Source organism: Pecten maximus, chromosome 2 (genome assembly GCF_902652985.1).
Source record: "Pecten maximus chromosome 2, xPecMax1.1, whole genome shotgun sequence".
Taxonomy (NCBI): Eukaryota; Metazoa; Mollusca; class Bivalvia; order Pectinida; family Pectinidae; genus Pecten; species Pecten maximus.
The window spans coordinates 1,996,308-2,013,949 of record NC_047016.1 but is presented as its reverse complement, the minus strand read 5'-3'; the positions used below and the strand labels follow the sequence as shown (position 1 = coordinate 2,013,949).

Here is a 17,642-nt window from a genome sequence, read left to right as displayed (position 1 = left end):
GTTGGTCCCCGGTGTGTCAATGCCATGGTCCAGTTGGTCCCCGTAGTGTCAATGCCATGGTCCAGCTGTTCCTTGGTGTGTCAATGCCATGGTCCAGTTGGTCCCCGTAGTGTCAATGCCATGGTCCAGTTGGTCCCCGGAGTGTCAATGCCATGGTCCAGTTGGTCCCCGTAGTGTCAATGCCATGGTCCAGTTGGTCCCCGGTGTGTCAATGCCATGGTCCAGTTGGTCCCCGTAGTGTCAATGCCATGGTCCAGTTGGTCCCCGTAGTATCAATGCCATGGTCCAGTTGGTCCCCGTAGTGTCAATGCCATGGTCCAGTTGGTCCCCGGAGTGTCAATGCCATGGTCCAGTTGGTCCCCGTAGTATCAATGCCATTGTCCAGTTGGTCCCCGGAGTGTCAATGCCATTGTCCAGTTGGTCCCCGTAGTGTCAATACCATGGTCCAGTTGGTCCCCGGTGTGTCAATGCCATGGTCCAGTTGGTCCCCGGTGTGTCAATGCTATGGTCTAATTGGTCCCTGGTGTGTCAATGCCATGTTCCAGTTAGTCCCCGTAGTGTCAATGCCATGGTCCAGTTGGTCCCTGGTGTGTCAATGCCATGGTCCAGTTGGTCCCCGGTGTGTCAATGCTATGGTCTAATTGGTCCCTGGTGTGTCAATGCCATGTTCCAGTTAGTCCCCGTAGTGTCAATGCCATGTTCCAGTTAGTCCCCGTAGTGTCAATGCCATGGTCCAGTTGGTCCCTGGTGTGTCAATGCCATGGTCCAGTTGGTCCCCGGTGTGTCAATGCCATGTTCCAGTTAGTCCCCGTAGTGTCAATGCCATGGTCCAGTTGGTCCCTGGTGTGTCAATGCCATGGTCCAGTTGGTCCCCGGTGTGTCAATGCCATGTTCCAGTTAGTCCCCGTAGTGTCAATGCCATGGTCCAGTTGGTCCCTGGTGTGTCAATGCCATGGTCCAGTTGGTCCCTGGTGTGTCAATGCCATGGTCCAGTTGGTCCCTGGTGTGTCAATGCCATGTTCCAGTTAGTCCCCGTAGTGTCAATGCCATGTTCCAGTTAGTCCCCGTAGTGTCAATGCCATGGTCCAGTTGGTCCCTGGTGTGTCAATGCCATGGTCCAGTTGGTCCCCGTAGTATCAATACCATGGTCCAGTTGGTCCCCGGAGTGTCAATACCATGGTCCAGTTGGTCCCTGGAGTGTCAATACCATGGTCCAGTTGGTCCCCGGTGTGTCAATGCCATGGTCCAGTTGGTCCCCGTAGTGTCAATACCATGGTCCAGTTGGTCCCCGGAGTGTCAATGCCATGGTCCAGTTGGTCCCCGGAGTGTCAATAGCATGGTCCAGTTTGTCCCTGGAGTGTCAATACCATGGTCCAGTTGGTCCCCGTAGGATCAATGCCATGGTCCAGTTGGTCCCCGAGTGTCAATACCATGGTCCAGTTGGTCCCCGTAGTATCAATGCCATGGTCCAGTTGGTCCCTGGTGTGTCAATGCCATGGTCCAGTTGGTCCCCGAGTGTCAATACCATGGTCCAGTTGGTCCCGTAGTATCAATGCCATGGTCCAGTTGGTCCCCGTAGTGTCAATACCATGGTCCAGTTGGTCCCCGGAGTGTCAATGCCATGGTCCAGTTGGTCCCCGAGTGTCAATACCATGGTCCAGTTTGTCCCTGGAGTGTCAATACCATGGTCCAGTTGGTCCCCGTAGTGTCAATACCATGGTCCAATTGGTCCCTGGTGTGTCAATACCATGGTCCAGTTGGTCCCCGTAGTATCAATGCCATGGTCCAGTTGGTCCCCGAGTGTCAATACCATGGTCCAATTGGTCCCCGGTGTGTCAATACCATGGTCCAGTTGGTCCCCGGAGTATCAATGCCATGGTCCAGTTGGTCCCCGGAGTGTCAATAGCATGGTCCAGTTTGTCCCTGGTGTGTCAATGCCATGGTCCAGTTGGTCCCCGGAGTGTCAATACCATGGTCCAGTTGGTCCCCGTAGTGTCAATGCCATGGTCCAGTTGGTCCCTGGAGTGTCAATACCATGGTCCAGTTTGTCCCTGGAGTGTCAATACCATGGTCCAGTTGGTCCCCGTAGTGTCAATGCCATGGTCCAGTTGGTCCCTGGAGTGTCAATACCATGGTCCAGTTGGTCCCCGTAGTATCAATGCCATGGTCCAGTTGGTCCCCGAGTGTCAATACCATGGTCCAGTTGGTCCCCGTAGTATCAATGCCATGGTCCAGTTGGTCCCTGGAGTGTCAATACCATGGTCCAGTTGGTCCCCGTAGTATCAATGCCATGGTCCAGTTGGTCCCCGAGTGTCAATACCATGGTCCAGTTGGTCCCCGTAGTATCAATGCCATGGTCCAGTTGGTCCCTGGAGTGTCAATACCATGGTCCAGTTGGTCCCCGTAGTATCAATGCCATGGTCCAGTTGGTCCCCGAGTGTCAATACCATGGTCCAGTTGGTCCCCGTAGTATCAATGCCATGGTCCAGTTGGTCCCCGGTGTGTCAATGCCATGGTCCAGTTTGTCCCTGGTGTGTCAATGCCATGGTCCAGTTGGTCCCCGGAGTGTCAATACCATGGTCCAGTTGGTCCCCGTAGTGTCAATGCCATGGTCCAGTTTGTCCCTGGAGTGTCAATACCATGGTCCAGTTGGTCCCCGTAGTGTCAATGCCATGGTCCAGTTGGTCCCTGGAGTGTCAATACCATGGTCCAGTTGGTCCCCGTAGTATCAATGCCATGGTCCAGTTGGTCCCCGAGTGTCAATACCATGGTCCAGTTGGTCCCCGTAGTATCAATGCCATGGTCCAGTTGGTCCCTGGAGTGTCAATACCATGGTCCAGTTTGTCCCCGTAGTATCAATGCCATGGTCCAGTTTGTCCCCGTAGTATCAATGCCATGGTCCAGTTGGTCCCTGGAGTTTCAATGCCATGGTCCAGTTGGTCCCTGGAGTTTCAATGCCATGGTCCAGTTGGTCCCCGTAGTATCAATGCCATGGTCCAGTTGGTCCCCGAGTGTCAATACCATGGTCCAGTTGGTCCCTGGAGTGTCAATACCATGGTCCAGTTGGTCCCCGGTGTGTCAATACCATGGTCCAGTTGGTCCCTGGAGTGTCAATACCATGGTCCAGTTGGTCCCCGGTGTGTCAATGCCATGGTCCAGTTGGTCCCCGTAGTGTCAATACCATGGTCCAGTTGGTCCCCGGAGTGTCAATGCCATGGTCCAGTTGGTCCCCGTAGTGTCAATACCATGGTCCAGTTGGTCCCCTTAGTGTCAATGCCATGGTCCAGTTGGTCCCCGGTGTGTCAATGTCATGGTCATGTTGGTCCCCTTAGTGTCAATGTCATGGTCCAGTTGGTCCCTGGAGTGTCAATGTCATGGTCATGTTGGTCCCCGGTGTGTCAATGTCATGGTCCAGTTGGTCCCCGGAGCGTCAATACCATGGTCCAGTTGGTCCCTGGAGTGTCAATACCATGGTCCAGTTGGTCCCTGGAGTGTCAATACCATGGTCCAGATGGTCCCCGTAGTGTCAATACCATGGTCCAGTTGGTCCCTGGAGTGTCAATACCATGGTCCAGTTGGTCCCCGGAGCGTCAATACCATGGTCCAGTTGGTCCCCGGGTTTATACTATCGACACTCTCGTTATCACATTGATCGCTGACTCTGATCAGGTTGATGTTCTGATCACCATACTCCACACTGCCATTAACTACCATCTGTCCCCATATACATTTGTTTTGTTTAATACACATTTCATTTTATATACGTTATTGTAATAACTAGAGTACTTCAGACGCCGATCGATTTATAACCTTGGGCCATTGTAATTACTTAAAAGTAATGTGGAAAGTTATGTTGTCCAACTGTTATAGGATGTGTTTAAAAGGGAAAACTAGATGAATTCCCATGAAGCTACACGGAGATGTCCGCCTTTGCTATATTTTCATATCAACACAAACAAAACAAAAGTAAATAAAGTGCTTTTACAATTTTGGCATATTGTCCAAATAATGAACGCTATGCTCCGTATCCCCAAGGTAATAGTTTAAGGACACTCTCACACAATAATCAGACAAGTAAATAAAGGACAACACATAACTGCATATAGAGGAACATAAAATGCAGTTTCTACTACTCTGGTCAGACCGGTCAGTGTACAAAGACAAATGTAGTCTGGAAATTACTCTTACAATGTAACATGGAAATAATTAAAATAACTATGGAGTTAAATATTATCGTCCGGTCTAAAGAGGCAACTGACGGACTAACGAATGCACGCTCTATCGTCCGGTCTAAGGATATTAATGACGGACTAACGAATGCACGCTCTATCGTCCGGTCTAAGGATATTAATGACGGACTAATGAATGCACGCTCTATCGTCCGGTCTAAGGATATTAATGACGGACTAACGAATGCACGCTCTATAGTCCGGTCTAAGGATATTAATGACGGACTAACGAATGCACGCTCTATCGTCCGGTCTAAGGATATTAATGACGGACTAACGAATGCACGCTCTATCGTCCGGTCTAAGGAGGCAACTGACGGACTAACGAATGCATGCTCTATCGCCCAGTCTTTTCTGGCATGATTTAGAAGTATAGAATTTCATGCACGCTATAATGATTTTATATACTTTCCCTGATGTATACGGTACACTGTCTTACACAGGTAAAGTGACCAGTAGGGTCACTGTAGGCGGTCCAGACACCGTAAACCACTAATGGCGTGACAAATCCCATCAGATTAGCATTGTTGACAAATTGTGTTTGTCGTCACGCCTCGGTACCCCTATTCCTTGTCAATTAGTTATCTTAACTGTTTATAATTGCTACCTTACTTGTCCACATGTGTCGCATACTAAAGCTGATATTTAAACTTTTGTTCGATCTACTACTCTGACGTGGCATTTTATACCTGTTGTATAAATAGACTTGATAGAACTGTATAAGGCGTTCACATGAGTTTTGGTGTGTTCATCCCCATCTACTGTACACTGGTGCTTCATACCACACCAACACACGCATGGGCGAGTCAAAGGTTATAGTGGAATCAGGAAGTGACTCTGAAGCCAAGATGGCGGCCAAGTCCCCCGCCCCCGAGGGCCATCACTCCAATTTAGTGATGTTACTGACCATGTTGGCCGGAGCCGCAGCGCTAGGAGCTGCTGTGTGGTTCCCCACGTCAGAGTTGGTTAAAGAACTTCACAGACTAGTCGTCATCCTGGACAAATCTCCGGCGGTCCAGAATCCGCAGTCCGAACCCGTTCGCAATGAAGGTAGGCCAATCCCTGATAGTCAGCAAACAAGCTGTACAAGGTAGGGATAAACAGACGGAAGCCATTTGACCATTTTCTAACGAATGAACAATGTAGGCAGAACTATATATGTAAATATATCTAAGTGTTTTATAGACACACAATTAATTTATATCGACAGACTGATGCTGCTTAGATATAAAACAACAGAAAAGTGGCGTTCATTGTCTCAAGCCATACTTATGACTCATATGGACGTACATTTTAACTTAAACCGTCGAATGACTGACGGACGGAAGGACATACACACTAGTGCTTGTTACCTCACGAAGGCATTGTTAACAAACAGTCATAAACACAAAGTTAATCTGAAGCTTTAATGCCTTTTTAATTCGTAAGTCAAATCTGTAGACGTTTTCGGATGGATCTGGTAGCTGAGGTTCTAGGATCTGTATGTTGATGTGGCGCTATAGTGAGTCAATAATTATTATCCTACGTACCTTACCATGGGTACGTATACACACGTACAGGTAAATCGTACACAGGTGTGGCACTCTACACACTATATGCTAATCATCGATACTTTGGAATCCACACTCCTTTTGTAAGTTTAGCCGGCCGAGATTTGTGTTAGAGAGTCGTTGCTCGGTTGGTTTTGTAGTTAAATATTTAAAAGGTACGTCGGGCATATCTTCAATGTAGCAACGTACACATCAGGCCAGCTAGAAGGCATTCATACGTGTAGTTGGATAAAAGGAGTTCTTATGTCCACCAAACATGGCCAATAGCATAATGGGTTGATTCATAGGCAACAAAACATCGATAATTGAACGACACAGAATCAAGTCATTATAAACTTAAATACCTTTTATAAACTGGTTTCAAATTGATCTAAATATAGGACTAGACAACATCTTCATGTAAATAATAATGCACGGTGCAGAGAAGCACGGGGCTGTATATATATATAGTTCTTTCGCTGCTCTGTGAACGCCCTGTAAGTGAGGCGTAAAAAGTGTATGCTTCAGTAAGGTAACACTATAAAGTCGGCTTCAGTTCCACGCTGTCGTAAGGAGACAAGCACAAACATACCCCAGCCTCTCAAAACACGCTTAAATGGCCACAGCTGTTGATAGGGCTTTAAATAATACCAAACCTAACTGTGAACTTATCAGGGAGGCAATGTCTTGTGAATGTGATGACGCCAGGGAACGTCGCTAAATACCGTTTTAAGATGATAGAATTAAAATAGATTTTAATTAAGGGATCTAATATGGCCGCCGTATCGCCTGATTGGCTGAGGTTTTTATCGTTTTACTTGAGTTCTATCGGGCCGATTTTGTGGGAGTGATATATATATGTATGCAGCATCCTTTGCGACTTCTATGAATGGCTGGGATTATCATTAGTTGTTGCCGTTATCTTTAATTAATTATTGACATTTGGCGAGGTTAATATGGTGTTCGATACCAACCTTGTAGAGGTTGATATGGTGTTTCCACAACCTTGTAGAGGTTAATATGGTGTTCCACCAACCTTGTAGAGGTTAATATGGTGTTCCACCAACCTTGTAGAGGTTAATATGGTGTTCCACCAACCTTGTAGAGGTTAATATGGTGTTCACCAACCTTGTAGAGGTTAATATGGTGTTCTACCAACCTTGTAGAGGTTAATATGGTGTTCTACCAACCTTGTAGAGGTTAATATGGTGTTCCACCAACCTTGTAGAGGTTAATATGGTGTTCCACCAACCTTGTAGAGGTTAATATGGTGTTCTATACCAACCTTGTAGAGGTTAATAGGGTGTTCACCAACCTTGTAGAGGTTAACATGGTGTTCTACCAACCTTGTAGAGGTTAATATGGTGTTCTACCAACCTTGTAGAGGTTAATATTTTATATTCTGCCATATCGGTTTAAAACCATATTAACCGAATCAGAGGTCCTTATTTTTTTTTACATTAGATATCAAACTTGTTTGCAAAAGGGTGGAATTGCATTATATTTATCTTGATAACGAGCAATTTAACTTGGGGCACTGTGACGTCACAATTATTATTGTGTCATAAACGAAATATTGACTAAAATATATACATTAGGTTAATATTATACAGTTGTTTCATGCCTTATCAGTCAACAGTCAAAACTCTTCCCCGAGGGGTTGGGACCAACCCGATGAACTGTTTCCCGAGGCCTGCGGCCGTAATTATGACGCCCTCGGGGAAGAGTTCTGACTGTTGACTGATAAGACATGAAACATCGGTTTTGTTACCTGAATAATCCACAAGATTTCACTTAACGTTATATGCTATTTTATTAGGCTGAGTAACGTTATATGCTATTTTATTAGGCTGAGTAACGCTTAAAAATTCTTCAGTAAACTCTAACTCCAAAGTTGACTTCCATTGACCTTGCACTACGCTGTAAGAATTCATACAAACCCGTTTATGAAATTTTATGTGGTAGCCGAATCCCTGTTTTCATTTAGATATAACATACCCCAGTGAGATATTTATTCAAACCTTTCTTACCTCGAATCTAGAGAGCGTTGCTAGAGATACTGTTTACAAATCACGATCGGAAAGACGTGCGGATGTTCCACACCTGCTAACAGTCGAAAATATTGACCGGTCAACAGTCGAAAATACTTAATTTACATTAACATAGAGAGTCAGGTAACAAATAGAAATATTAACCTCCACGTGACCATGTGTCCCAATCAAAAGTGGGGAAAGGCGGCCCATAAAAGTATGCTGGCAGTGTATATTTGATTTGCTTTTGTCCCGCAGTAAGTCTCGGAGTCCCGATATCACGTTAATTATGTAAAACAGACTCTTGTTTTATCACCGGTGTCCTGATAACAGAATTATGTGCTACATGTCGGACCTGGTTTAACGTGAACACGAGGTGACCATTGAGCGGGTCGACGGTCACGTGAATCAGTAAATCCTGCTATCAATGATTCTCACAACAATCTACATACATTTCAAAGCAATCGCATTCATTAATTGACCATAGATATCGACGGTGAGGCAAAGAAGTGCGGCTTATCACGCACAAGTCGCCTTACAAACACTAATGTAACATTGATGTTATCTGACTCCATCAGAATGTCCAGATCCCGGCGACCACTACCGCCCGCCACTTTACTCGATTATTGTTCGCGGTCAATATTTGTTTTGGGGAGCTACCCGTTAGACATTGTGTAATTTCGTAAACAATGAAGATCTGATGTGATCTGAATGACCGAGGGTTATTCGTGAACGAAATGCAGACATTAATTGACAAGCACCGTTTATCAATATTTTACTCTCCATAGTAAAACAAAACAAAGTCACGTGTCTTTATTGTGACGTCAGACAATTGTTAATGAAACTACTTCTTGATACAATTCATATGAACTTCTCCTTGCGTAAAAATCTGGCAAATACATTATGCTTTCTGTCACGATTCGGAAACTTCCGTTCAAGCTTTAATTCTGTGGAGACTTTTCAATATCCGTTTATGTTGTCTTATTCATGAACTTTCGCTGTTTTCTGTCACGATTTGAGAACTTCAACATGCTACACCTCCGACAGAGTGTAATAGATTGTTATTATTTTGACAATTAATGATATTAAATCGACATAGTCAAAAATTGTCGTAATGAAGCCAAGAGGTTACGAACTTTTGAATATCCCTACCTTACAATATCCTTTGCATACACGTGACCTTGATCGCAGTGCTTTCTGGGAGATATTGACATGCAAAAGAAAGGACTTCAGCTGGTTAACTACTGTCTGCAGCCTATCATAACTACTAAATGCCGAGGTTCTAATTCAAAACGTAAATAGAAAACAAAATAAACATTTCAATATTATCCGTCGCGAAAAAATCACCCCTTCGGCCCCATTTCGCTGGATTGATACAAGTGTGATTTATCAATATATTTAAGCTGGTGAACGATAAATACTCAATCTGCAATAAATACACGAAAGAAATCTTAGCCATTGATTCAGTCGCATCATATGCTGACAGTTTTCTGTAAAGATAACAACAGACCGAACGTTAAACTACAATGTACATGTAGATATGTTATAAACTCGCCTCTCCAACAAAATCTGTGCTATTTCCATTTTTTTCATAATCTAGGACTAATGTATGCCTCTTCTTTCTGGAAGTGTCTTGGCGCGATCCGCTAAATTACTACTTTATGTTACTGTATACGGCGCATGCGCAATTAGTATTTCTTTCAGTATTTCGGGAGCGAAATGGCATTTCTTGGGAACGCAACTGTTACTATCATTATTATATTTTAACTTTTATTGCTGAAGAAGAATGCATACGAGTCTATTCGTATTCTTGATTGATACAAAATACTGTTTGTCGGAGTTGAAGCACCTTTCATGTTTTCAGTCACAATTCGCGGGAACTTCCGTTCATGCTTTCTGTGAAGATTCCCGAACTTCCGTTCAAACTTTTCGTCTATGCTTTCTGTCAAAGCTCTTTAGTTTCCGTGTCCTTTTTGAACAGCAACTCTCTAACATCCGTTCATGCTTTTGTTGATCTGTGTTCACTGTTTTTTGTCTTGGCTTTTCAGCACCTGAGCAGTTACCACGTGATTGCTATGACATATACAAGTCTGGTCAGACATCGGACGGACTATATACAGTACATCCGTCCGATATACGGCGGGGACTACAGGTGCATTGTGACATGACGACGGACGGTGGGGGATGGCTGGTAAGTCTTTAAGTAGTGATATAAAGCCATGGTACTGTTACTTGTTCAGAGTCAGTCAATTCAAAGATTATCTCCCTTGTTTGGCCTTATACTCGCCCTTGTCTCGCTTTATATTCAAACTGAATGAATACCCAGATTATCTCCCTTCTTTGGCTTTATTATCTCCCTTATATCGCTTTACGTTCAAAATAAATCAACACCTGTATAATCGCCTTCTTTTGTCTTACTATTCCCCCTTGTCTGGCCTTATTGTCTCCCTTGTATCGCCTTACGATTTAGCTTTGTTTAAACATATTTTATTATTTAGATGATTGCAAAGTGATCGAAAATTCGTAGTTGATCTCCTTTGCTCGCTTAAGGGAGTTTTATATGGTTGTTTTTATATATTGGAACCAATTCTGGTGCTACTTCTATCAGAACTAAGGGTAGAAATTCGCTAACATGACTAAACTCATGTTATTTAGTGGTTGGTTGTAATAACGTATGTTATTACCTCCCTTGTCATTTAGTGGTTGGTTGTAATGACGTATATTATTATCTCCCTTGTCATTTAGTGGTTGGTTGTAATGACGTATATTATTATCTCCCTTGTCATTTAGTGGTTGGTTGTAATGACGTATGTTATTACCTCCCTTGTCATTTAGTGGTTGGTTGTAATGACGTATGTTATTATCTCCCTTGGTATTGAGTGGTTGGTTGTAATGACGTATATTATTATCTCCCTTGTCATTTAGTGGTTGGTTGTTATGACGTATGTTATTATCTCCCTTGGTATTTAGTGGCTTGTTGTTATGACGTATATTATTATCTCCCTTGGTATTGAGTGGTTGGTTGTAATGACGTATGTTATTATCTCCCTTGTCATTTAGTGGTTAGTTGTAATGACGTATGTTATTATCTCCCTTGTCATTTAGTGGTTGGTTGTAATGACGTATGTTGTTATCTCCCTTGTCATTTAGTGGTTGGTTGTAATGACGTATGTTATTATCTCCCTTGGTATTTAGTGGTTGGTTGTAATGACGTATGTTATTATCTCCCTTGGTATTTAGTGGTTGGTTGTAATGACGTATGTTATTATCTCCCTTGGTATTGAGTGGTTGGTTGTAATGACGTATGTTATTATCTCCCTTGGTATTTAGTGGTTGGTTGTTATGACGTATGTTATTATCTCCCTTGGTATTTAGTGGTTGTAATGACGTATGTTATTATCTCCCTTGTCATTTAGTGGTTGGTTGTTATGACGTATGTTATTATCTCCCTTGGTATTTAGTGGTTGGTTGTAATGACGTATGTTATTATCTCCCTTGTCATTTAGTGGTTGGTTGTAATGACGTATGTTATTATCTCCCTTGGTATTTAGTGGTTGGTTGTAATGACGTATGTTATTATCTACCTTGGTATTTAGTGGTTGGTTGTAATGACGTATGTTATTATCTCCCTTGGTATTTAGTGGTTGGTTGTAATGACGTATGTTATTATCTCCCTTGGTATTTAGTGGTTGGTTGTAATGACGTATGTTATTATCTCCCTTGGTATTTAGTGGTTGGTTGTTATGACGTATGTTATTATCTCCCTTGGTATTTAGTGGTTGGTTGTATGACGTATGTTATTATCTCCCTTGGTATTTAGTTGTTGTAATGACGTATGTTATTATCTCCCTTGGTATTTAGTGGTTGGTTGTTATGACGTATGTTATTATCTCCCTTGGTATTTAGTGGTTGGTTGTTATGACGTATGTTATTATCTCCCTTGGTATTTAGTGGTTGGTTGTTATGACGTATGTTATTATCTCCCTTGGTATTTAGTGGTTGGTTGTAATGACGTATGTTATTATCTCCCTTGGTATTTAGTGGTTGGTTGTTATGACGTATGTTATTATCTCCCTTGGTATTTAGTGGTTGGTTGTAATGACGTATGTTATTATCTCCCTTGGTATTTAGTGGTTGGTTGTTATGACGTATGTTATTATCTCCCTTGGTATTGAGTGGTTGGTTGTTATGACGTATGTTATTATCTCCCTTGGTATTTAGTGGTTGTAATGACGTATGTTATTATCTCCCTTGTCATTTAGTGGTTGGTTGTAATGACGTATGTTATTATCTCCCTTGGTATTTAGTGGTTGGTTGTTATGACGTATGTTATTATCTCCCTTGGTATTTAGTGGTTGGTTGTAATGACGTATGTTATTATCTCCCTTGTCATTTAGTGGTTGGTTGTTATGACGTATGTTATTATCTCCCTTGGTATTTAGTGGTTGGTTGTAATGACGTATGTTATTATCTCCCTTGTCATTTAGTGGTTGGTTGTAATGACGTATGTTGTTATCTCCCTTGGTATTTAGTGGTTGGTTGTTATGACGTGTTATTATCTCCCTTGTCTTTTAGTGGTTGGTTGTTATGACGTATGTTATTATCTCCCTTGGTATTTAGTGGTTGGTTGTTATGACGTATGTTATTATCTCCCTTGGTATTTAGTGGTTGGTTGTAATGACGTATGTTATTATCTCCCTTGGTATTTAGTGGTTGGTTGTAATGACGTATGTTATTATCTCCCTTGTCAGTTAGTGGTTGGTTGTAATGACGTATGTTATTATCTCCCTTGTCATTTAGTGGTTGGTTGTTATGACGTATGTTATTATCTCCCTTGGTATTTAGTGGTTGGTTGTTATGACGTATGTTATTATCTCCCTTGGTATTTAGTGGTTGGTTGTTATGACGTATGTTATTATCTCCCTTGGTATTTAGTGGTTGGTTGTTATGACGTATGTTATTATCTCCCTTGGTATTTAGTGGTTGGTTGTAATGACGTATGTTATTATCTCCCTTGTCATTTAGTGGTTGGTTGTTATGACGTATGTTATTATCTCCCTTGGTATTGAGTGGTTGGTTGTTATGACGTATGTTATTATCTCCCTTGGTATTTAGTGGTTGTAATGACGTATGTTATTATCTCCCTTGGTCATTTAGTGGTTGGTTGTAATGACGTATGTTATTATCTCCCTTGTCATTTAGTGGTTTGTTGTAATGACGTATGTTATTATCTCCCTTGGTATTTAGTGGTTGGTTGTTATGACGTATGTTATTATCTCCCTTGGTATTTAGTGGTTTGTTGTAATGACGTATGTTATTATCTCCCTTGTCATTTAGTGGTTGTAATGACGTATGTTATTACCTCCCTTGTCATTTAGTGGTTGGTTGTTATGACGTATGTTATTATCTCCCTTGGTATTTAGTGGTTGGTTGTAATGACGTATGTTATTATCTCCCTTGGTATTTAGTGGTTGGTTGTTATGACGTATGTTATTATCTCCCTTGGTATTTAGTGGTTAGTTGTAATGACGTATGTTATTTGTAGACATTCCAGAGACGTATGGACGGCTCCGAAGTGTTTAAAAGAAAATGGCAAGATTACATGTTTGGATTTGGTGATCCCGAGAAAGAGTTTTGGATAGGTAAGTATACGTACACCCTGTAACTACAGTGTTTATATTTATATATATAACGGTCATTATGTAGGTAATATTGTCAAGTAGGTAGGCTAGAATGTAGATGTGGTGTAGTGTATAAGCTGCGGGTATTTCTAGCTAGGCTATTAGGTAACGTAGATCATGAGTTCGAGGCTCCGTCAGGGCACTAGTCATAAGATTGTCTTCACAACACTCATATTATATGATTTCGTTTCTACAACAGGAATCCATTAACTGTCGAATGTATGAGTGAGTTATATTTGAGGGGTCATCTCTAAACTTGACCAGATACCTGAACATAGAATTCTTATTTATTTCTCTGCTATGGCCGTAGTCTATACAGTAAGCCACGGATTCCTTACAGAGAACACTATCTTGACAATAAGACGGTCTAGAAGCTAGCCCGTCATAGGACTGGTTGTTAGGACAAAAGTTACCTGGGTGTGATCGCATGTTAACTTTGTGAATTGTGCATTATAATAAGGTCTGCGATATCTTATCCCAGTTAAGTTTATAGTCACGAAATTAATCCTGTTCTCACCCAGAAAAAGGTATCACCTGTTTTTACGATGTACTGAACCGGTATCTACAACATCTATGTTAACACTGCAACTTTGCGATATATTCATCCGGAGAGTAAAGTTATCAATGCACTTCGTCGTTAAATTAAATCTGATAATATAGAGGATATAATTTCTATACGCATGGTGTAACCTACACACAAATCATGGAATAGATGTTCAGTCAGATTCGTTATATAGTGAGGTAATGAATACTTTTTGGAGTTTTGATTTTTTTCACTACATGTATAAGATTATTAATACAAGGTGCACAACATTTTAACAAACTTGACATACCTTCACCCAAGCATGCTACAGGCCCAATACCAGGTCTCTCACCCATTGGTTATTTAAAAGAAGTCGCTCAAAGTTTTTAGATTATTTGACCCCTGTGACCTTGAATGCAGGTCCAGGTCATTCATTTGAACAAACTGGATAGCCGTTCACCCCAGCCCCAACATGCTACAATCTAAATCCACAATCGTGAATGGCAGCCATGGCAATGACAGACTTTCACTCTAACCCTAACCGATTTTGTCCATTTGGCAAAAGCCGCCTGTCTTGTTTACTTTAGAGTGCTACCTCGTCGATACAAACTAACCCGAGATCAGTCCTTGGGTTCACGGCCCTATATAGAATAGTAGGACTAGACAAGAAATATCTTTAAAAAAGATAAACGGCATAGTTTTAATGCTGGTGGTTATAATGTAAAACTGCTGGTGAAATAGTTTAACCAACTAATGCATTTCAGCACGGATAACAAAATTATGACAGTTTGATTCATTTTTGGTGATAATAAGACTGCAGTTGAATCTGGAATATAATTTCATTAATGTGTCATTTGAAAAGATACATCCACTTATTCACTTAAAATATCATCCTTGAGTACCTCCTTCAATATGAGGCTCACAACTTATCAATCAGCCCTCGTATCTTCTTGTGAGGACGACTATTTATTCAAACATACATACATTTTGTATCTATGTTTTATTATATAGAGAGAGATAGATATACCTGGACAATGCAGCATTATACGTGTACTTTATTTCCAGCAATTAAAAGTTTGAAATGCAACCCGCCATTCATATCCTCAACATGGCAAATTGAACATTGTCAACAAATCTCTGTATACCAGCCACGACAGAATATATACCGCTGCTTTTAGGGCTTTGTTTTCACTTATAAAACGAAACCTGTTAGAAGTTCACATTGACAGCTCAGTATTGTTGATGTGGAAATAAGTCCAGGTATTCCATAGTGTGTCAGGAATGTTAATATTACAATATTGTTTACAGGAAATGAGTTCCTTCACACGATTCTGTCCCAGGGGTGGTACGAGTTACGGGTAGATATGGAGGACTTCAACGGAGAAAGGCGCTACGCCAAGTACAAACTATTCCGCGTGGGGAACGGATCCACGCGGTACCGTCTCAGTGTGGCGGGGTACTCAGGGGACGCAGGTATGAGTCGTACTTTATCATCATCATCATCATCATCATCATCATCATCATCATCATCATCATCTTACACTATAATATATACCTGTACATCTTATCATCAATGGTTACACGTGACTTACAATGACCATCAATGGTTACACGTGACTTACACTGATCATTCATCATTACACGTGACTTACACTGATCATTCATCATTACACGTGACTTACACTGATCATTCATCATTACACGTGACTTACACTGATTATTCATCATTACACGTGACTTACACTGATCATTCATTATTACACGTGTCTTGCACTGATCATTCATCATTACACGTGACTTACACTGAGTGAGCTTTATTCATTACACGTGACTTACACTGATCATTGATCATTGATCATTACACGTGACTTACACTGATCATTGATCATTACACGTGACTTACACTGATCACTGATCATTACACGTGACTGATCATTAAGGTTTATCGTTATTTATCGTTACATGTCACTAACACTAAGTTTTTATCGTCACAGGTGACTCTATGGAGGTACACAATGGGATGATGTTCTCCACTTTCGACCTGGACAACGACGGAGCGCCCGGTAACTGCGCGGAGAGCTTCAAGGGTGGATTCTGGTACAATAACTGCCACAACGCCAATCCTAACGGGGTGTATCTGGAAGGGGAGCACGAGACGCTCGCGGACGGAGTTAACTGGCACAGTTGGAGGGGCTACAAATATTCTATGAAATATTTAGATATGAAAATTAGGCCTGTATGATGAAAGTGTTGTGTGTGGCGCATGTTGTATGGAAGTACGTGTGTGACGTCATCGAAGGGTCTACATAGCATTCTCTCTCACCCTTAGGATACGAAATCTGATGAAAGGAACTGCGGGACGATTTACCAGTGATGCCGAGGATGTAAGTTTATGAGAGTGGAACCCTTGGATTTTGAAGTTGTGTGTGATTGATGAGCGTGTATCTGGTGTCGGGTCGTACAATACCAGCCATCGTTATATATTGGTGTAAGAGGGTCATCATCTCTTCATTTTCAAATATATTGAGTTACTTCCCTTGAGCTGTATGGTCTTTCAGAGAGTGTTATGTGCCTATGAAGATATTGTTGGTTATTGTCGACTTAATCATGCTATACATGTATATTTCGATTTCATTTTCTTTCTCTTTACTGACTTTTTTTGAAATATTGTTATTATTTTTCCTTTTTGAAATTTGTCTCAATTTAAGCTTCAATATGTGGCTTGATATCGCCAAATAATTTCCTTTTAAGGTGGCCAAAACATCCATGTCAGCCAAAACTGATTAATTAATAATATGATTTCATTATTTATTTTAAATATTTAATAATGTATTTTATTTTTCAATCCTTTCCCGGATGAGAAGTTGTGGATATTTGTTCCGTGATATGTACGGTCAAAAAGTAAACTCTCAGTTCTGTTGTAAAGAGTTCCCAAATTATATGATTATATCATTTTGTTCATGTATGTAGATAGAATAGATATTATTTGACAAGTAGTGTCTCTGAATCCATAGAATACGACGTCATAATCACTTAGCACTATGTCACTATATCACTTACTAGAGGAAGTCACATGACACATTAACACAATAGAATCTCAAAAAATATGATAAATTACTATAACAATAAAATGTATGTAATACAAAAGTAGTCTCGTGTTATTGATCACATGGCGAACCGTACCAGCAGCATCCGACCTTGTCAATATACAGTCATCGTCAACATTCTGACAACAACGTCCACCTCTGACAAACAGTGTCAATACTGATCCAACCCTAAAGGGGAGGGAGGGGACATTGATCCGACCCTAAAGGGGAGGGAGGGGACATTGGTCCGACCCTAAAAGGGAGGGAGGGGATATTGATCTGATCCTTAAGGGGAGGGAGGGGACATTGATCCGACCCTAAAGGGGAGGGAGGGGACATTGATCCGACCCTAAAGGGAAGGGAGGGGACATTGGTCTGATCCTTAAGGGGAGGGACGGGACATTGATCCGACCCTAAAGGGGAGGGAGGGGACATTGATCTGATCCTTAAGGGGAGGGACGGGACATTGATCCGACCCTAAAGGGAAGGGAGGGGACATTGGTCTGATCCTTAAGGGGAGGGACGGGACATTGATCCGACCCTAAAGGGAAGGGAGGGGACATT

General features: G+C 41.8%; 1 protein-coding gene across 1 annotated transcript; it reads left to right on the top strand.

Annotated features, from left to right (window-relative positions):
• The first annotated feature begins 4,949 nt into the window (after positions 1–4,949).
• LOC117344635 (fibrinogen C domain-containing protein 1-B-like) lies at positions 4,950–17,139 on the top strand. Its single transcript, XM_033907464.1, has 5 exons — positions 4,950–5,279; positions 9,837–9,979; positions 13,334–13,430; positions 15,301–15,465; positions 15,987–17,139. Exons 1-5 carry the CDS (start codon positions 5,027–5,029, stop codon positions 16,232–16,234), a joined length of 906 nt encoding a protein of 301 aa, XP_033763355.1. The 5' UTR covers positions 4,950–5,026; the 3' UTR covers positions 16,235–17,139.
• The last annotated feature ends 503 nt before the right edge of the window (positions 17,140–17,642 follow it).